This window comes from Pezoporus flaviventris, unplaced genomic scaffold (genome assembly GCF_033815535.1).
Source record: "Pezoporus flaviventris isolate CSIRO_AGI_PZ_B2104156 unplaced genomic scaffold, CSIRO_AGI_Pfla_v1 ptg000043l, whole genome shotgun sequence".
Lineage (NCBI taxonomy): Eukaryota > Metazoa > Chordata > Aves > Psittaciformes > Psittacidae > Pezoporus > Pezoporus flaviventris.
The window spans coordinates 2899551-2920752 of NW_026892591.1; the positions used below are offsets into that span (position 1 = coordinate 2899551).

The 21202-nt window shown below is 65.0% G+C and overlaps 1 protein-coding gene across 2 annotated transcripts; it reads left to right on the plus strand.

Moving 5' to 3' along the window:
- Nucleotides 1–866: 866 nt before the first annotated feature.
- Nucleotides 867–20880, plus strand: SEMA6B (semaphorin 6B). 2 transcript variants are annotated; one of them, XM_061466929.1, is made up of 17 exons: nt 867–990; nt 13724–13875; nt 14059–14188; nt 14462–14522; nt 14615–14677; nt 14964–15065; nt 15161–15251; nt 15327–15446; nt 15536–15624; nt 16060–16277; nt 16383–16514; nt 16889–17038; nt 17589–17783; nt 18320–18460; nt 18654–18724; nt 18913–18978; nt 19078–20880. In XM_061466929.1, exons 2-17 carry the CDS (start codon nt 13758–13760, stop codon nt 20049–20051), a joined length of 2721 nt encoding a protein of 906 aa, XP_061322913.1. In that variant the 5' UTR covers nt 867–990; nt 13724–13757; the 3' UTR covers nt 20052–20880. The 2 variants fall into 2 exon arrangements, with proteins under 2 accessions (XP_061322913.1, XP_061322914.1); XM_061466930.1 differs by having other exon boundaries at nt 868–990; nt 13727–13875.
- The last annotated feature ends 322 nt before the right edge of the window (nt 20881–21202 follow it).

Sequence of the window (21202 nt, forward strand, 5' to 3'; positions counted from 1 at the left end):
AGGAAGAGGTGAATCACTGGTGGCAATGGAAACCCAGGGCGGGCTGAGCACTGGGCACAGCTCAGTGCAGCGATGACACTGATGCAGGCAGGGGGCACGCTGCTCCAGCAATGGCAGCCCTGTGGGATTTGGGGATCCAAGCGGCTCCAGGGCCATGATCCCAGTGCGAGAGGCCGGTGGCATCGCCCATGGCGCACCCCAGCACCTCGGGGGGCTGAGCCAAGGTTTCCTGCGCCGATTCAGCTGAACCAGGCTGGGGAGAGACAGGAGGGTGGCAAAGCCACTCTGCCCACCCCTGCACCCAACGGTGGGCAGGCCTGGGCTCCCCCCGCTGCAGGGGGCATGGGGCAGCTCTGAGCCCTTGGTGCGAGGGGAAACTGAGGCAGACGGGGGATGGCAGAGCAGGGAGGGAGCCCCTTGTGCGAGGGGGAGCTGAGGAAGCGGGGTCCAAGGGGGGAAAAGTCAATGGGGGGGGGAGTGCCAAGGGGGGGCTCCCATTGCCGGGCTTTCGGGGGCTGGGGCCCTTCCGCCTCCCCATGCCCGGAAACGGGAAACTGAGGCAGGGCCGGGGGGGGTCGGTCCCGTTCCCTCCCGTTAAGGGGGGGATGGGGGGGATGCCCTTGTGCGCGGGGGGAGAGGCGGGCGGGGACGGCTCCCCCTCCTCCCCCTCCTCGCGAGGCCGGGCCGGGCCGAGCCGCCTCCCCGGGGCGGGGGCAGGGCGGGGGGCGCAGCCGCTCCGGGAGCGGCGGCAGCGGCGGCTCCTCCAGCGCCGCGGGTACCGGAACGGCCCCGGTGCAGCCGCAGCCACCGGGCGGGCCCGGCCCCGGCTCCCACCGCCCCCCCCCCCCCCCCGCGGCCCCGCCCCGCCCGGGCTCCGGTGCCCCGGCGCCTCCCGCCGCGGCGGCGCGGAGCGGAGCGGGGCCGGGCCGTGCTGCGCTGCCGGTGGGCGCAGGTGCCCCGGGCCCCCCCGGATCCCCCCGGGACGGCGAGGTAAGAGCGCGGCGGGTGCCCCCCCCCCCCCCCCCTTCGAGCCATGCGGGGCGGTCCCGTCCCCCCCGGTGTCCCCTTCCCATCCCCATCGGTTTTTCCCTGCCCGGGGGGGGGGGAGCAGCGATGGAGGAGGGGGAAATGGGAGGAAAAGGGGGTGCCCCCCCCCCCCCCCCCAGCCCTCCCCCCTCCCGCCGCCGCCGGCTGCTGCATTGGGAACGGCGCTTTTGTTAGCGGCTCTCCGGGCGGAGCGGGCGGAACCTTGAAGGGTCACGGGCTGGAGGGGCCCCCCCGACCCCTCCGGCACCCGCAGCACCCCCAGCCCGCACCCCTCTGCCCCCCATACCTGCACCCTGCGGTTCCCCTGCACCGGCCCCCCCCCAGCACCTCCATCCTACATCCCCATCCCCACCCCAGCGCTCCTGGCCTCCCCCCCCCGATACCCCAATCCTCCCCTCCCCCCTCCTCCGGCCCCCCCCGCACACCCGGCCCACCCCATCACCCTCATCCTGCACCCTGGTCCCCCCCTCAGCACCCTGATGTCCCCCCCCAGCAGCCTGCTCCTTCCCAGCATCCTGATCCCGCACCCCATCCCTGATCCCGCACCCCCATCTTCCCCCCAGGACGCCGATCCCGAACCCTTCTCCTCACCCCAGCACCCCGACAACCCCCCCAGCACCTTTCAACCCCCCCCCCCAGCACCTCAATCCCGCACTCGCCCCCTCCCCGTTCCCTCCACACCTCCATCCCACCCATCAGCATCCCGGGCCGGCACCCTGACAGCCCCCCCCGCCGCGGGACACGGTGATGGACGCGGGGTGTTGAGGGGCCGGGGGGGCCCCTTCGAGCTGGGAGGATGGAGATGGAAAGGGGGGGGGGGGGTCTGCTTCATTGAGCTCCGTTTTGCCTCCACTGCTCCTTCGGGAAGCAGCCAAAGCCTGTTGTTTTTTGGGGGGGGGAGGAGCAGGAAAAGGGGAGAGCTGGTGTGTGCCCCCCCAGCCAGTGCAGCCTCTGCTGGGATGGGGGGGGCGGATGGGTTGAAATGGGGGGCCCGGGCAATACAGCCCCCAAAAGGGCAGTGGGGAGCAGCAAGGGCTCAGTTTGGGATGATCAGTGGTAGGGCCCCCCCATAACCCTGTAGGGCTGGGGGGGACAAAGAGCCCCCCCAGATCACAGGAGTGCCTGTCTCCGTCTTGATGGAGCTGACACTTGTGGGGACAAGGTATGGGGGGGCACCTGGCAGAAGTGGGGCACCCCCATCCTTGGGGGGGTGCTGGCTGGCAGCCCCCATGTCAGGACAAAGCTGGGGAGCCCTGTGCAGGCAGCATCTGTGGGGTAGGGGGGCCCCGTCCTCCCTTTTGGGGCTCAGCACCATTGCGCCGTCTGCAGACTTGGGGGGGGGGTAACCCTCAAATAACATGGGGGGGGGGCGCTGAGCCTGATCCACATCCTCCCCCGTCGCCCTCACTCGGGATCCCCCCCCCAGGCTTGGTCTCCATCGGTCCCATATAACACAGAGCAATCGGGGTGCTGGACCCCCCTGAGCCCCAGCCGCCCCCCCCCCCCATGGGGCAGGAGGGAGGGGGGAGCCCCATCCCTGTGCAGGGGAGCCCAGCACCCCCAGAAGACCGGGGGGGGGACACGACACTGGGCTGTGCCATCGGCTCGGGATGACCTTGGGTGAGCGCTGCCTCCCGCCGTGCCTCAGTTTCCCCTCTGCCGGATGAGGCCGTGAGCCGGGGGGGGTGTGCAGATGGGAGCCCCCCCCCCGTGTTGGGTGCTGCACCCACCCTGGGGAGCACGGGGGGGTGGGAAATGGGGACACACAACTGCTGCCAGTGACCCCCCTGCGGGGACACCCGGGTCTGCCTGTGCCCAGTGCCTGGGAAAGGTGGGGGCAACGGTGGCACATTGGCACCGCTGTCCTCCTCCCCCCCGGATCCCCCCATCGCAGTCCCTTCAGGTACCAGCTTGGCCCCAATGAGGCCAGATCCTGCTCCGGGGCTGCCCTGGGAAGGTGAGGGCTGAGGTGGAATACGGCTGAGACCCCCCCATCCCACCCCCCTGCATTGGGGAAGGGGGGCATTGGCTTGGGGGCCCCCTCTGTGCGTCCCTCCCCGGCGATTTTAGCCAGGCTTTGGGGCCTGATCTGGTGGCAGCAGAGGGCAGCTCCCGGCTCCCCGCCCCGCCGGAGGGCGCAGGATCCGTCCCGGGGTTCCTGGGCCCTGGAGGCGCCGTGTCCGTGTGTCCGCCCGTGGGTGCTGTTGGGAGGTGGGAGCCCCGCTGGGTGCTGGAGGGGGGCTCAGAGCCGGGGGTGCTGAGCAGCGATGCCCCTTTTGCAGCATCCCGGGGTGACACGGAACTGGGTCACCGCTGTCACCGGGGCACGTGGCTGCGCTGGGGGGGTTGTGCGTGGGGGCGGCGGGTTCAGGCTTGGAGGGTGCTGGGGGGCAGCGCCCCCCCCCCAGGGTCACTTCCCGCTGCCATTCCCATTAACAAAGAGAAATCACCAGCCCCAAACCCCGGCTCCGGGCAGGAGGTGGTGGCCGTGCACGCGTGTGCATGGCTGTACATGTGTGTGCATGGCTGTACATGTGTGCATGGCTGTACACGTGTGTGCATGGCTGTACATGTGTGTGCATGGCTGTACATGTGTGTGCATGGCTGTACATGTGTGTGCATGGCTGTACACGTGTGTGCATGGCTGTACATGTGTGTGCATGGCTGTACATGTGTGTGCATGGCTGTACATGTGTGTGCACGGCTGTACATGTGTGTGCACGGCTGTACGTGTGTGCATGGCTGTACATGTGTGTGCATGGCTGTACACGTGTGTGCATGGCTGTACACGTGTGTGCATGGCTGTACACGTGTGTGCATGGCTGTACATGTGTGCATGGCTGTACATGTGTGCATGGCTGTACATGTGTGTGCATGGCTGTACATGTGTGCATGGCTGTACATGTGTGTGCATGGCTGTACATGTGTGCATGGCTGTACATGTGTGTGCATGGCTGTACATGTGTGCATGGCTGTACATGTGTGTGCACGGCTGTACATGTGTGCATGGCTGTACATGTGTGTGCACGGCTGTACATGTGTGTGCATGGCTGTACACGTGTGTGCACGGCTGTACATGTGTGTGCACGGCTGTACATGTGTGTGCACGGCTGTGCATGTGTGCACGGCTGTGCATGTGTGCACGGCTGTACATGTGTGTGCATGGCTGTACATGTGTGCATGGCTGTACATGTGTGTGCATGGCTGTACATGTGTGCATGGCTGTACATGTGTGTGCATGGCTGTACACGTGTGCACGGCTGTACATGTGTGTGCACGGCTGTACATGTGTGTGCATGGCTGTACATGTGTGTGCATGGCTGTGCATGTGTGCATGGCTGTACACGTGTGCATGGCTGTACACGTGTGCACGGCTGTACGTGTGTGTGCACGGCTGTACACGTGTGCAGATGTGTGCACGGCTGTACACGTGTGCGCGGCTGTACACATGTGCACGGCTGTACATGTCTGCATGGCTGTACATGTGTGTGCATGGCTGTACACGTCTGCATGGCTGTATATGTGTGCACGGCTGTATATGTGTGCACGGCTGTATATGTGTGCATGGCTGTATATGTGTGCATGGCTGTATATGTGTGCACGGCTGTATATGTGTGCATGGCTGTATATGTGTGCATGGCTGTACACGTGTGCACGGCTGTACACATCTGCATGGCCGTACATGTCTGCACGGCTGTACATGTGTGTGCATGGCTGTACGTGTCTGCACGGCTGTACGTGTCTGCATGGCTGTACATGTGTGTGCATGGCTGTACATGTCTGCACGGCTGTACATGTGTGTGCATGGCTGTACGTGTCTGCACGGCTGTACATGTCTGCATGGCTGTACATGTGTGTCTATGTGTGTGGCTGTGCCGCATGCTGTGGCACCACTACCCTCAGCTTCTGGAGGGGGGTGGCTTTGGAGACCCCAAGTTCCCCAGTCCAGGTTTTCGGCACGTTTGCCACCCTCCGAGAGCACGAAGCCATGGGGCAGGGTGGTGATGCCAGGGGGCAGGGTGGTGATGCCATGGGGCAGGGTGGTGATGCCATGGGGCAGGGTGGTGATGACAGGCTCGGGGTCACCATCCCCCTCGGCTTCCCTTGCTTGCTCCGCACATGCACCAGCGCTGCCTTGGTTCCCAGTTAAACCAGTGGCTCCTGGGAGGGCTCTTCCCACCGGCTCTGCCGTGGTGGTGGTGCTCAGCCTGGCCACAAGGCCCAGCGCCGCCGCGCTGCTCGCCGGGTACCGGAGCTGGATGCGGATCCCTGCTGCAGTGCCGGATGCAGTTTGTATCCTTAGACCGGCTCAAATAGTTTTAATTAAACCTGCCAGTTTGGATGCGATTGGATTTTGCAGTGGGCTGAGCTGCGCCGGCCCCTTGGAGCATCTCCCGCACCGTATCCGTTCCCTGGCATTGCCTTTGGCGAGGTTTTCCTACCCGGCACAGAGCGTGGTGTTGGCCAGGGTGGCTTTCCCTGTGCTGGCATCTCTGGCTGTGTCAGGCAAGCTCATTGCCATGGGCCCGGGTGAGATGGCTCCATGGTGGTGCCGGTGCGGTGGCATCCAGCGTGTGTTCGGCAGCATAAACAGTAGTAAAGAAACCCAAGAGTGAGCCCAGCTCCATCTGGGCTGTGCCGTGGCACCCACTTAACCCATTGGCACCCGATCACCATCAGCATTCCAAGCGCCGCATCCTGGAGGGATCTGAGATCCCTTCCTCCCGTCACTCCATCCCCAGCGTGGTGATGGAGGTGGCTGCCGGAGCGTAGTACCCAAAAGGATGCTGCTGTATCCCCAGCAGCCCTCAGCTCCAATGCAGAGGGGACCCTATGGCGCTGGGGACCCCCCGCTCATCCCAAGGGTCCTTTGGGCTTCGGTTGCATCCCATGCAAGGGGTGCTGGAGGTTTCGATTCCCTTTGGAAGGCGGGAGGAGCGGAGGAGCAGTCGTCTGGCGCGGGGGAGCTCCCAGTGGGGCCGCCTTGTGCTAACAGGATTTTCCTCCCTATTTAATTACAATTTTGTTAAATTAAAACAAAAATAAAGAGGGGGAAAAGCTCCCTCTCGTCTCCTTGTGCCGGGGGATTAAACAGCGCTTGGTGAAGTCACTGCTCCCCAGAGGAGGTCCCAGGGGACCCCAGCCCTGGGGCTTGGTTTCACACCTCTGGCCCAGTCCTGCCCAGTTCAGCCCAGTTCAGCCTTCTGGCAGCCCGGCTGTGGCCGTGGCAGCGCCGTGCCGATGCGCCGTGGCTAATCCCCGGCTCTTCCCTGTGTAATCCTGCCTGCTGGGATAATCCCATCAAACCTGGCAGCGCCGCGGCACAGCTCAGCGCCGGGCTTGGTGCTGGATGGATCCAAAGGGGGGAATGTGGTTGTGGATGCACTTGGGCATCGAGTGGAGAAACTGAGGCACAGATCGTGTGGCTTCGCAGTAGCTGGGGACCAGGACAGAGGGCTGGCAGCCACCCTCATTCCTGTGCCCGAATCCAGGGTGATGGAGCTGGGTGCCATGGGAAGGGGCAGCAGTGGCAGCGCCCACGTGCGCCCCGGGGAGACGGGATGCAGCCCTGGGTTGGGCGGTGGGAACAGAAGTGGCTTTTGTGACCAGCCCCATCCATCATCTCCCGCCGGGGACATCGACATAAAGCGCCAGGAAATTGGGAAGCGTTTAGCAGCTGATATGGGAGGCTGGGAGAGGGGATCCATCCGGGATCCATCCTTGCCCTGTGCAGGGTCAGGTCCTGCCCGGCGAGGTGGGGTGTGCACAGCACAGCCTAGCTCACATGCACCACACGTGTACATGGCAGCCTCACGCACACGCGTGCACGCATGCACCAACCCCATGCGCAGGCGCGTGTGTACTCACACGTGTGCACAACACCCCCCTCCCGTGTGCACAGACACCTGTACACGTGTGATGTCCTATGCACACAGGGCACGGTGCACACTGACACCTGCACACACAGGGCATGTGGTGCACACCCACGTGCCAGATGGTGCACACACACACACACACACACACACACACCAGCTACACACGCATGACACATGGTGCACACATACCTACACACACGACACCCCATGCACACGCACCAGCACACGTGACACCTGATGCCCACACACGTAACACGCGTTTCACACGTGCCTGCACGCACATGACACCCGACACGTCTGTTGGGGCCCTCAGGGGATGGGGACATCATCACCCATCCTGCAGCAGCTTTGTGGTGCTGGTGGCCGGGAGCACGTGATGGCGGTGCCGGTGGCAGTGGTGGATGGTGGCAGTGCTGGTGCCAGTGGCAATGGTGCCAGTGACAGTGGTGGATGGTGGCAGTGCTGGTACCGGTGCTGGTGGCAATGGTGACGGTGGCAGTGGTGGATGGTGGCAGTGCTGGTGCCGGTGACAGTGGTGGATGGTGGCAGTGCTGGTACCGGTGCCGGTGGCAATGGTGACGGTGGCAGTGGTGGATGGTGGCAGTGCTGGTGCCGGTGCCGGTGGCAATGGTGACGGTGGCAGTGGTGGATGGTGGCAGTGCTGGTGCTGGTGACAGTGGTGGATGGTGGCAGTGCTGGTACCGGTGCTAGTGTCAGTGGCTGTGCTGGTGGTGGTGCTGCTGCTGCTGCCGGTGGCAATGGCGGTGTGGCCTGGCGGCACAGCGGCCGCTCGGGCTGTGCCGGCGCTGGTGGGAGAACAAGGAGCCGTTTGGAGGGCAGCGAGGAAGCACCTGACCTTCGGAGAGCGGGAGGCGGCGTTGGGAGCGCCGGGAACAATGGCCCTTTGTTCCACACCGCCACTGGCATCCCGCATCCCAGCCTGCATCCTGCGTTCTGCATCCCAGCCTGCATCCTGCATCCCAGCCTGCAGCCTGCATCCCTCATCCCAGCCCTCATCCTGCATCCCGCATCCATTATCCCACCCTGCATCCTGTAGCTCATCCTGCATCCCAGCCTGCATCCCGTATCCCACCTTACATCCTGCCTCCTGTATCCTATTCTGCATCCCACATAGCATCCCAACCCACAGCCTGCATCTCACATCCCACCTTGCAGCCTGCATCCCATCCCACATCCAGCAGCACCAACCTGGCCCTAGTGCATCCAGCAGCTCAGTTGGGCTCCGGATGCTGCTGGCTCCCGGTGGCTGGAAAACCACGGCATGGAGCCGGATCGCACCGGTGACCCCACCGGGAGGAGGAGGAGGAGGATGCAGCCGGGTGAAGCTCACGTGCTGTGCCCCACGCTCCAGCATCACCTCCTGGCACCCTGGAGCCCTGTCCCTGGTGTCCCCAGGAGCTGGGTGGCAGCTCCAGGACCAGCGGCACCCGGGGGCAGCGAGATGCTGGGGACAGCGACAGAACGGGGACCGCAGGCAATGACCCCACAACCCCATCACCTGAGCTTAAACCACGGTGAGGGGCTGAGCGCTCCTTCCCGGCATTCCCGGCCCCTCCTCCGGCTCCCGCCTGGTTTGCTGTTGTAGGGTCGCTTTCCCAGCGTTGGGGTTGGGTTGGGTGTTGTTTGGGAGCGGTGCGGGTGCGTGCGGCTCAGGCTGGGGCTCCGTGTCCCCGTTTGTTATTGTGGGGCTGCCCGTGTGGGGCTGGATTTGGCTCTTGGGACTGAGGCAGGAGCTGCATCCCTCTGCCCGCTCGGGGACAGGGCGCCCCGGGGACATGGGGTCCCTGAGGACACGGGGGATGTGCGACTTTGGGGACAAGGGGGACAAGGCTGTGTTGGAGGGGCACAGGGGGATGTGTCCCATCGGGGACAAGGAGGTGACAGTCTTTGGGGGGACAAGAGGGACACGGGCGGATGTGTGCAGGGACGAGTGCTTTGGGGGGACCAGCAGGACAGGAGGGGGGGACAGGGGACAAGGGCTGTGAACTGGGGGGACAGCACCCCCTCACCACCCCCCTGTCCCCTCCATGGCATGAAGCGATATCTCCATAGGAAACCTGTGCAGATGGCGTGTATCTAACATGCAGGTGACATGTATTTAGCATGCAAATCACATGCAGCACCGCCCTGGCCTGGTGGAAGGGACCAGCACCCATGGGTGCCACCCGGCGGGCACTAGCTCCGTATCTCCAGTCACCCCTGGGCACCCACTGTGGGGACAAACCCGCCCCAAATGACCGCGGGGGGGTCCTCACCATCCCCACGTCGGGGCTCAGACCCCGTTTGGGTGCTGGGGGACCCGGACGCCTGCGGGGGGGGCGTTACGGTGGTGGGGAGGGGACGGGCGCTATAAACGGCAGCTGTAAGCGGAGCCGGTAACCGGAGCGGGAGGCCCGGGGGGGGACATTTGAGCCGCTGTCGGGCCCTGAAGCACCAAGGTAAATGGGGGGTGCTGTGTTGTGTGTCCCCCCCCTCCACGCTGCTGGCACCGCATCGCTGTCACCTGCATGGGGACCTCACCCTCCCGCGGTCCCCCCCATCCTCTTGGCCCAGCTCTGGGGGTGCTGCCCCCGTACCCCCCCCTTGGGGGTGCTGTGTGGTGGTGCGGGGGGGGGACACCCATGGCAGGGGCCAGGTGGCCGGGGTGACATTTGCTCCGTCCCCGCCATGGGGACAGCTGCTTCCTGGCTCTGCCATCTGAACCGGCCCCACAACGGAAACTGGGGGGGGGGCTGAGCCCCCCCAGCCCCGGCGGTGGTGGCAGCTGGAATGGGGGGGTCCCCATGGCAAGTTTTGGGGGGGGGGGATACTGCTGGTGACCACCAAACCCCCCTCTGTGGTCCCTCCCATTGGGATGCTCTGGGGACAGAGTGACGCATGGGGGGGGGAACACTGGTGAGGGGATGGGGGGGCTTTCTAATTAATTAGTTAATGCTGCTTATAAGGACTTCATTAGCATAATTAATTGCTTATTGGTGCTGGGGGTTTCTAAAGGAAATGAGCCCAAACAAGGGGTAAAATCCAGCATGATCCCTATGGAAAGGGGTGGGATTTGGATAGGAGATAATATGGGGGGGGGCGGCGGGGGGGCGAATAAAGCACCCTCTTAACGAGCCTTGGTTCATTAAGGGCCAGGACTGGTCGTGCTGGGCCCCTGCTGCTGCAATTCCCAAAGCAGTTGTGTTCTTAGGGATTTTGGGGCTCGTGTCCCCTCCATTTCCCAGTGAGTGTCCCCTTGTCAATGCTCCCCCCTCCTCCTTTCCCATTGTCCCCCCGCTTTCCCGGTGCCTTTCTAAGGGGTTCCTGTTCTGCCTGTCCCGGCACTGCTGGAATCCGGGAATGCGGGGAGCTGGGATCAGCTTGGGGTGCAGGTGAGGTGTGGGGGGGACACCCCGGTGCCTGCGTCCCCCCCCATGGCCATGGGGGCATCTCCGGGCTGGGTTCATGGCTCCATGGTGGGAGGGGACATCGCGGCGGTGCCGCTCGGGAGGTCCCATGGGTGCCCCCCCCTCTCCCCGGCTGCGGTGACAGCTGCTGGGGGGGGGGTGTCGGTGGTGGCTCCGGTTACGGTGACATCAGCTCTACCTTCCCAAGGGGGGGGCCATGGGGGGGCCGTGACAGCTGAGCCACTCGTGGGACACCGGAGCCCCCAGCGCCGTCGGGGCACCCCCAGGATGGGACTGAGGCATCCGGGACCCCCTCTCCAAGCCGGGGGGGGACACTGGGGACACCCTGCAGTGGGGACAGCAGGAAGTGGCCGGAGGAGCTCAGGTGGGCAGAGTGGGGTGTTGGGGGGGGGGGGGACAGGAGCCGTGCCCTGATGCCACGGGGAAGGGCTCCCATCCGGGGAAGGGCACAGCGTCCCCCCACAAGTAGCGGGGGGCTCACGGCTCCCTCTGGAATTGCAGCATGAAGGGGGGCAGAACCGGGGAGACTTCCCCCCATCCCTGTGTTGGGGGGTCAGGGAGATGCTGTGGAGGGGGAGGACAAGGCTTCATCCCCCCCTCCAGCTCCAAAGCTTTGTGTGCGTGGGGGGGCTGTGTGTGCTTCCATAAACCCATTAGAAAGGAACCGGGAATGCAGGGGGATACTGGGAAATAAGGCGGGGGAGACACTGGGAAACTGAGGCAGGGAGCAGGGCGCTGCGGCGGGGACAAGGACAAGGGACATGCCCGAGGCTGTGCAGAGGCACCCAGGCCGGAACCCCCCCATTCTCCCCGGAGCACCCTTCCCATGCCCGCACCCTGCCCCGTCCTCAGCCCTGCCTCAGTTTCCCCGCTGGGGACGCGCACGGGGACCGTCCCCTGCCCTCCGCCACCACCATGAATGGGTCCCTGTGTGCCACCCGTCCCCCTCCGTGTCCCCCTCCCCTCCAGCCCCCCCCCCCCCCAACCTCCCCTTTTTCCCTTTTCTTTGCCCGCACAATCGGCGGCATTTATGGTGCCGGAGGCTCCGGTTACCCCGCGCCCGCTCCCTGTCACCGTACGGGCTTAGTGGGGGGACACAGTGACACCGGCCCCCCCCACCTTGGGCTTACAGGCACCGGAGGCAACAAGACCTCCCTGCACCCCAAATGGTGGTGGAGTCTCAAGTGGCTGATATGCGCCGAGCCCTTCCCTTAAGGCTGCTTTATGGGGTGTCCCTCCTCACTCCGGCACCTGGGAATTCCACAGCATGCTTAAATCTGATGGGTTTGGGATAGGGACATTGATACCAAGGAGGGGGGTGGCTTGTTCGGGTAATGAGGCTGGGTGCGGAGCACCCACAAGGGGAAGCTGGGGGGGACACACTCTGGGGGAGCCCCGAGTTCAGCTCAGGTGGTAAAAGCCCCCTAGGCTTTAATGACCTCAATTCACTTGTTAATGGCTTTCCTGGAGCAGCTCAGGCACAACAAATGCGCTAAAACCCAGGAATTCCCAGCCCGGTGCCCAGGGGATGGGGCTCCTGCTGACTTGGCGCCCATGCCGATGGGTGCCGAACGGGTGCTCGCTGTGCCAGAAACGGCTCCTTTCCTCTTCTGGGGGACGAATCCCCCCCGTACCCCACTCCTTGGCACGGACTCAGCGGCAGCACCAAACCTCTGGGTTGGTTGATGCGGTTGTGTCACGGTTTTGCTCAGCTGCGCTGGGTTTGAGGCTCGGTTTGCTCTTCCATGGACCCGTTCCACCCTGGTTAGCCCGTTCCACCCCGGTTATCCCGTTCCACGCTGGTTATCCCGTTCCACCCCGGTTATCCCGTTCCACCCCGGTTATCCCGTTCCACTCTGGTTATCCTGTTCCACCCTGGTTATCCCGTTCCATGCCGGTTATCCCGTTCCACCCTGGTTAGCCCGTTCCACCCCGGTTATCCCGTTCCACTCTGGTTATCCTGTTCCACCCTGGTTATCCCGTTCCATGCCGGTTATCCCGTTCCACCCTGGTTATCCCGTTCCACCCCGGTTATCCCGTTCCACCCTGGTTAGCCCGTTCCACCCCGGTTATCCCGTTCTATCCTGGTTATCCCATTCCACCCTGGTTATCCCGTTCCGTGCTGGTTATCCCGTTCCACCCTGGTTATCCCGTTCCACCCCGGTTATCCCATTCCACCCCGGTTATCCCGTTCCACCCCGGTTATCCCGTTCCACCCCGGTTATCCCATTCCACCCCGGTTATCCCGTTCCACCCCGGTTATCCCATTCCACCCCGGTTATCCCGTTCCACCCCGGTTATCCCATTCCACCCTGGTTATCCCGGCCCAGCGTGGTCCTTGGGAGGCCACCAAGGGATAGGGTCGGTTGTCCCCAGGGGCTGTGACACAGCCGGCTCAGGGTCAGACGTCCCCGGAGGCTGGGTCAGTGTTGGCTGGCACCGGGGCTGGTGGCACCGCGCTGGGGCTGGGGCTGAGCCTCCCCACCGGGCACCGTGACCCCCAGCCCCACACAATGTCACCGTCCTCGGTCCCCACAGGGACGCGGTGGCGGGAGGGGGACGGTTCGATCGCACCCGCTCTCATGGAGCTGGCGATCAATGGAATTCCTGCCTGGCTGCTCATTGCTGAGCCCTATTCCCACAGGGATGGGTGGCGGGGGCGCAGTGGCGGCGGCACTGGGGCTGTCATCCGTGTCCCCATGTCCCTGCGGCCCCATGTCCCCAGCCCCACCATGCTTCCTGGCACTGGGTATGTTCTAAAGGAAATTGTGCCAAAGAGCAGGTAAAATCCAGCATGAGCCTATGGAAAGGGATGGGATTTGGATATAAGATAATGTAAGATAATATGGGGGGGTGGGGGGCAGAATAATCCTCCCTCCTAACAAACCCTGATTCGTTAGGGGCCAGGACTGGTCGTGCTGAGCCCCTGCCGCTGTTATTCCCAAACAAGTTTTAGGGATGTCAGGGCTGGCGTCCCGCCCGTTTCCCGGTGGGTGACCCTTTGTCAATGTCCCCCCCTTTCCCAGCGTCCCCCCTCTTTCCCGGTGCCTATCTAATGGGTTTACGTTCTGTGGCTGGGCCGGCACGGGTGCACCCCGGGATGCCATGGGAATGCTGGGATCAGCCTGGGGTGCAGGGGGGTGTGTGTGGGGGACACCCCGGTGCCGGTGCACAGCGCCCACCTTTCCCAGCCTATTTCAAATTCCTCCATCGGGAAAAGCTCCGCTTCCCTATGGCCAATCCCAGCCCCATCCTGCGCCAGCCCCTCAGCGCCGGCCCCAGCCCAGCACCCAGCCCTGGGACCGCGGTGATGGGCTTGGGGTGCGGGTGCCGCTCTGGGTGCTGCCCTCTCACCTCTGCCCATTCCCACAGCAGCGGTGGGTGCCCGCCCGCGCCGGGGGACACCATGAGGCCACCGCCCCCCCGCGCCCCCCTGCTGCTGCTGCTGCTGCTCTGGGTGCAGGGGGCGGCCCGAGGCACCTTCCCCGAGGAGCCCGGTCCCATCGCTGTGGCCCCCCAGGACTGTGAGTGCACATCCGGGGTGGGGGTCAGGGCGCAAGGGGGGGCATGGAGACTTGGGGTGGTTTGGGGTGAGGGCAGGAGGGGGCACCCACGGGCAGGGCTGGGTGCAGGGGCCACCCTGGCTCCCCAGGGGCACGGTGATGCGTGGGTGCCCCTGCAGCGTGTGCCCCCCTGTGCCCCCCCAGACGTGAAGCACTACCCCGTGTTCGTGGGTCACGGCACGAGCCGCTCGCCCGGCCCCGAGGTGGGGGGCCCCCCGCGCCTCAACATCCAGCGCATCCTCAAGGTCAACAGGACCCTCTTCATCGGGGACAGGTCTGACCACGGCACCCCAAAGCCTCTCCCCACTGCGGGGGGGCACCCAACACCCACCCACCCCTCTTTGCTGGGGAGGGACCCAAAATGGGGCCTTGGGGCTCCCCAGTATCTGCTCTGGGGCACCCTGGGGGGTGCTGCTGGGGTTGTCCATGCCCTGGTGATGCTCAGTGCCCACCCCAGCATCCCAAATCCTGCACCCCCCCAACATGCCTGGCTGGGGGGCACATCAGCATCACAGCAGGGTGGTGACACCCGTGTCCCCCTCCCCAGGGACAACATCTACCGCGTCAGCCTGGAGCCCACTGGAGCCACTGAGATGCGCTACCACCGGGTGAGTGCCCCTGGGGACATGGGGGGATACTGGGGTGTCTGGGGGGCTTCCAGCTTCTCCCCAGCCCCACACTGTGTTCTCTGCCCCCCCAGAAGCTGACATGGCACTCGAACCAGCACGACATCAGCATCTGCAGGATGAAGGGGAAACACGAGGTATGCGGTGAGGGGGCCTGCACCCCATAAGACACCCCCTGGCTGGGGACCTAGCACCCTCCATGCCCCACATCACGCAGACAAGGCCACCCCCTATGCGTGTCCCCCCCGATGTCACCTCCCTGCCCCCTGCCAGTGGCTGTGATTTACTGGCGACAAATCCAACGTTAGGTCCCATAAGCAGCATTTTGGGGTGAAAACACCCCCCCAGCCAGCCCCTCGCCATGGGGGGCACCCAGGGGTGTCTCTGGGCGCTGGGGGTGACGGTGCCCTCCCGCCGGTGCAGGCAGAGTGCCGCAACTTCATCAAGGTGCTGCTGGTGCGGAGCAAGAACCTGCTCTTCGTCTGCGGCACCAACGCCTTCAACCCGGTCTGCGCCAACTACAGCGTGAGTCGATGGTGGCCCCCAGGAGGGCCCCCCCGTGTGACCCCCCCGTGTCTGGGCGCGCAGGGGTGCTCACGGCCCCGTCTCACCCGCTATAGATGGACACGCTGGAGCCCGTCGGGGACAACATCAGCGGCATGGCGCGCTGCCCCTATGACCCCAAGCACGCCAACGTGGCCCTCTTCACAGGTCGGTGCTGGCGCCACGGTGGGTGCTGCGCGCTCTGCCCCCTGCCCGCACCCCCTGACCCCCCTCTCCGCGCAGGGGGGATGCTCTTCACCGCCACCGTCACCGATTTCCTGGCCATTGACGCCGTCATCTACCGCAGCCTTGGGGACAGCCCGACCCTGCGCACCGTCAAACATGACTCCAAGTGGTTCAAAGGTGCCTCCCGCCAGTGCCATGCCGAGACGTGGCACACGGTCCCCTCACGCCATCCCGGCACATCCCTCACCCTGCCACTGTCCCCACAGAGCCCTACTTTGTGCACGCCGTGGAATGGAGGAGCCACGTCTACTTCTTCTTCCGGGAGATCGCCATGGAGTTCAACTACCTGGAGAAGGTGGGAGAAGGTGGCATCCATCTGGGTGGATGCTGGCGAGGGGCTCTTCACTGGGGACTGTGGCAATAGGACAAGGGGTGGTGGGTTCAAACTGACACAGGGGAAGTTCAGCTTGGAGACGAGGCAGAAGCTCTTCCTGTGAGGGTGCTGAGGCGCTGGCACAGGGTGCCCAGAGAAGCTGTGGCTGCCCCATCCCTGGCAGTGCTCAAGGCCAGGTTGGACACAGGGGCTTGGAGCAAGCTGCTCCAGTGGAAGGGGTCCCTGTCCGTGGCAGGGGTTGGGGCTGGATGATCTTAAGGTCCTTTCCAACCCCAACCACTCTATGATTCCATTATTCTATATCCCCATGGTGGCCTGAGACATCCGTGCTGGGAACAGGGATAAAGGGACAATCTGAGGGCTGGGTTCCGGGTGACGATGATTTCCACCCCGTAGGTGGTGGTGTCCCGGGTGGCCCGGGTGTGCAAGAACGACATGGGGGGCTCGCAGCGGGTGCTGGAGAAGCAGTGGACGTCCTTCCTCAAGGCCCGGCTCAACTGCTCCGTGCCGGGAGACTCCCATTTCTACTTCAACGTCATCCAGGCCGTGACCGACATCCTGGAGCTGGACGGGCGCCCCGTGGTGCTCGCTGTCTTCTCCACGCCTGCCAACAGGTTGGACACCCTCGTACCCTGCCGAGACCGCCAGGGCTGGGCTGGGGAGCAGGCGGGGACATGGGGAGGCGTTGAGGTGCTCAGCCCGTGCCCGTGTCCCTGCAGCATTCCCGGTTCGGCCGTTTGTGCCTTTGACATGACCCAAGTGGCCGCTGTCTTCGAGGGACGTTTCCGGGAGCAGAAGTCGCCCGAGTCCATCTGGACGCCCGTGCCCGAGGACATGGTGCCAAAACCCCGGTGAGTGGGGACAGGGACGGGGGCAACAAGGCTGGGATGGGCAGGAAGGGGCATGGGAACAGGGATGGGGACAGAGGGAGCCAGGGTTGGTACCCACAGGGAGAGTGATGGGAGTGAGCGTAATATCAGGGATGGGGCCAGTGACAGAGGTGGGGACAGGAGTGATCAGGGCTGGGACCCGCAGGAAGGGTGGTGGGGATGGGGATGAGCATGATTCTAAGACAATTGGGATAGGGATGGTGATGGGGACAGGGGCAGGGATGGGAACAGGAGGGATCAGGGGATGGGCATGGGCATGATGATGAGGACAGGGATGATGATGGGGCCAGGGCTCCATCATGGCACTGGGGACACTGAGCCGTGCCCGGCCGCAGCCCCGGGTGCTGCGCGTCCCCCGGGATGCGCTACAACTCCTCCAGCTCCTTCCCGGATGAGATCCTCAACTTCGTCAAGACGCATCCGCTGATGGACGAGGCGGTGCCGGCGCTGGGCAGCGCTCCCTGGATCCTGCGCACCATGAGCCGGTGGGTGCTGGGTGCTGGTGAGTGCTGGTGGGTGCTAATGGGTGCTAAGGGGTGCTGCTGGGTGCTGTTGGAGCCTGGCACGTGCCAGCACTGGATAAATCCCGTAAGCTTTGCAGTCAAGGTTGTCTCATCCTAATGAAACCTGCCTTAATTCCTGCTGATGGGAATGGATCCAGTCACTGCCTCCAGCAAGGGCTGGGACAAGGATATGGGGCTAATAATAGGGATGTGGGGATGAGAACCAGGACACAGGGCTGGGCTTGGGCACCAGTTGGGGTCCTGCTGACGGATCAGGGGAGTCTGGGCTGGTTCTTTAGTGGGATCTGAGCAGGATCCCAGTTGAAATCCAGATGGATACAGGTGGGATGTGGTCAGGATCCTGAGTGGGATTTGGGATGAGTCATGGGTGGGATCCAAGATGGGTCTGTTTCCTGGCCAGGATCTGGAGTAGTTTCCATGTGGGATCTGCACGCCCCATCCCGCTCCTTGGGCCCACCCTGCCTCAGGTTTCCCTGCCCACCCTGACGCCGACTCCATTTACACCACGCAGGTACCAGCTCCGCAAGATCGTGGTGGACACCGCGGCGGGGCCGTGGGGCAACCACACCGTGGTGTTCCTGGGCGCCAGCACCGGCACCGTCCTCAAGTTCCTCATCCAGCCCAACGCCAGCTCCAGCCCCGCACCCGCCATCCCCGGCAGCCAGAGCATCTTCCTGGAGGAGTTCGAGACCTACCAGCCTGGGAGGTGGGTGCTGGAGACGGACACAGGGGGGACGGGAGGAGGGATGGATGGATGGATGGATGGATGGATGGATGGATGGATGATGGATGGATGGATGGATGGATGGATGGGTGGATGGATGGATGGATGGATGGATGGATGAAAGGATGGATGGATGGAGGGATGGGTGGATGGAAGGATGGAGGGATGGGTGGATGGAAGGATGGAGGGATGGGTGGATGGAGGGATGGGTGGATGGATGAAAGGATGGATGGATGGAGGGATGGGTGGATGGAGGGATGGAGGGATGGGTGGATGGAAGGATGGAGGGATGGGTGGATGGAGGGATGGGTGGATGGATGAAAGGATGGATGGATGGAGAGATGGGTGGATGGAGGGATGGGTGGGTGGGTGGATGATGGATGGATGGAAGGAAGGAAGGGATGCGTCAGAGGGATGCAAGGGGTGTGTGGGTCAAAGCAGGGGTGTGTGAGATGCCCCCCTCTGGCCCTGCCTCTGGGGCGCAGCAGGACCGGGGCCACGCTGAGCTCTGTCTCCAGGTGTGGCCGGGACACGGCAGACGAGCGGCGGCTGCTGGGGCTGGAGCTGGACAAGGCAGCGGGGTCCCTGCTCTTGGCCTTCCCGCCCTGCGTGGCCAGGGTGCCAGTGGCACGCTGCCAGCAGCACTCAGGCTGCATGAAGTGAGTGTCCCGGTGGGCAGGGATCCATGGGGGGGGCATGGGAGGAGCCGGGGATCACATTCCGGTGCTGGGATCTGCCTGGGAATGGCTCGGCACGGCTGGGAGCACCAACAGGGGAAACTGAGGCACGGTGCAGGGCCAGGGGGCTTGTCCCCCTCATGGTGGGGATCCTGACTTCCCTGCTTCCTGCCAGGAACTGCCTCGGGAGCCAGGATCCCTACTGTGGATGGACACCGGAGGGCTCCTGCGTCTTCCTGGAGCCCACTCCCAGGTAACAAACGCTTCCAGGCCCATGACGGGGGGGGACACTGGGGGACATGGTGTGTGGGGGGACAACAGGAGCGCCTGCACCCCTCTACTGCTGACACCCAGCCAATTCATCACTGGCTGAAGCAATCTGGGACCCCGTCACCTATCGGGGCCAGCTGACACCTTCCCCCCTCAATTTGTACCCCCCAGGGTGGCCTTCGAGCAGGACATCACCGGCGGCAGCACATCCCATCTGGGCGAGTGCGAGGGTGAGCGCACGAGGGACGGGGCACGGGGCCGTGGTGACTCCACCAGATCCCCACCACGACCGTCCCCTGATTGTGTCCCCCCCATTGCCTCCCCCCCAGGGCTGGTGACAGAGAGCTTCGTGGACGAGCCGGACGGGCTGGTGTCGGTGAACCTGTTGGTGATCTCCTCCGTGGCCGCCTTCGTCATCGGCGCCGTCATCTCCGGCTTCAGCGTGTGCTGGTTCATCGGGCACCGGGACCGCAAGGAGCTGGCGCGGCGCAAGGACAAGGAGACCATCCTGGCACACAGCGAGTCCGTGGTGAGCGTCAGCCGCCTGGGCGAGCGCCGGGCGCGCAGCGGCCAACCCGGCGCCCTGCTGGCCCCGCTCATGCCCAACGGGTGGCCCAAGGACTTGGGGAAGGTCGCCCAGCACGACCTGGACTCGGGGGTGCTGCCCACGCCGGAGCAGACCCCGCTGCAGCAGAAACGCTGCCCCGGAGCGCTCCAGAACTGCACCTGGGAGCAGAGTCACAACATCATCAACGCCGCGCTGCGGGACCCCGCTGGCTCCGGTACCGCCGGCGCCGGTCGGCTCCACGCCGGCTCCGCCCGCCCGCCCCGCGGCATCCCCCTCTCCTGCCACGCCATCCTGGTGGATCAGGAGCTGGAGGCTGAACTCAGCGACTCCTCGGGGGATGGACATTGGGGTCGGGAGCCTCAGGAGGGGCCCCGCACCCGGCAGCACCCCCCCGCCGGCGCCCGCCGTGCCCCCCGCAGCTCGTACGGTGACTTCTCCGGCACCCCGCACCCCAGCCCCGAGCGCCGCAGGGTGGTTTCGGCACCCGGTGGGGAAGGGGGTGACTTTACCAAGGGGCCGCCTTGGCACCCTGACCAGCTGAACTTCAACGCCAACAACGGCACTGGCCGCGCCGGCGCCCACCTCAAGAGGAACCACACGTTCAACAGCGGCGAGGGTGCTTACGGGAGACACGGCACAGGGGCACGGGCCCCCGGCACCGGGCCCCCGCGGGCGCTGACGGACCTGCAGCACCTCCTGCGCTACGGCGTGGAGCGGACTCCCTCGGGGAAATAGGGTCCCAGCGTGTGTGTGTGTGTGTGAGTGTCCCCCCGCGCTCCCTGGGGACAAGGAGGGGTGGCCAGGGCAGAGCTGCGGGCATGGGGTGAGATGCTGCATGGGTTGGGGGGGGACACAGGTACCCCTTGGGTAGGGTTTGGGGGTGTCCCCGGCTGGCAGTGGGGCAGTGCCCCACGTTCCGGCTGCTTTGCCCTGGGTCCCAGGGGGGTTCCGTCCATCCCGTCCCCTCCCCAGGCTGGACCCAGGGGTGCGGCACCCTGGGAGGGGGATCCCTGGGGGGCAGCAGGATGGACACACGGACACAGCCGAGGAAGAGCGGGGCTGTGCCCCTCACCCTGCAGCCCCTCGGCTCCATCAGCTGCACCCAGGCACCCCAAGAAGGGGGCTTAGGGGTGCTGCCAGCGCCCTGGGGACACCCGGCCCGCGGTGCGTTGGTTGTGGGGATGGGACACGGTGAACTTGTGAGGTGCAGTGGGGCGGGGAAGCCCCCAAATGTGTGATATCTTCGGATGGGGCACACTCACACCCCTAACCTGGGGTCAGCCCCTGCCCAGAGCCAGTCTGGGCGGGACCTCATCCATCAACCCCTCCTGGAGAGCACAGCCGGGGGGTGGGGGCACCGCTGGGGCTGGGGGGTCCCCACCGAACCCACTCTCTGCTGGCAAAGGGGCCCTTTTGGTGCCACACTGGGTTGGCGGGTCCCTGGGGGGGGTGGCAGGCTGTAAATAGGGTGGGGGGCGGCGGGCGCCCCCCCCCCACCCGCGGCCATGCATGCGGCCGCCCGCGGTCTGTACCCCGCGGCCCCAATAAACGCCCGTTTACCGGAGGCAACTCCCCCCGGCGCCGCCTCGGAACCGTCTGATCCCCCCCGGGAGCTCCCCCCGGCTTCGGGGGGGCAGCACCAGTCTTGAGGGGGGGCTGCTATGCGGTGGGGGAAGGGGTTGGAGGGGGACATGGGGGACAAAGCCCCTGAACCACACTTACCCCCCTCCACACCATGCACCCCATTGCCATGACAACACCCCCCAGCCCCCCCCAAACCCACCCCCAGCCCCTCTCTCATGCAACGAGCTCCTCAGTGCTCAGCCTGCAGCAGCCACCAGCCATGGACGCACTCATGGGGTTTTGCCATGGGGCTCCCCAGCACC

Bases quoted from the DNA above. Each gene is read 5' to 3' on its own strand.
- SEMA6B (XM_061466929.1), top strand. From the start codon at position 13,758: ATGAGGCCACCGCCCCCCCGCGCCCCCCTGCTGCTGCTGCTGCTGCTC. The intron at 15,447-15,535 runs GTGCCTCCCGCC...CTGTCCCCACAG, and splicing joins TGACTCCAAGTGGTTCAAAG to AGCCCTACTTTGTGCACGCC. The intron at 17,784-18,319 runs GTGGGTGCTGGA...CTCTGTCTCCAG, and splicing joins GAGACCTACCAGCCTGGGAG to GTGTGGCCGGGACACGGCAG.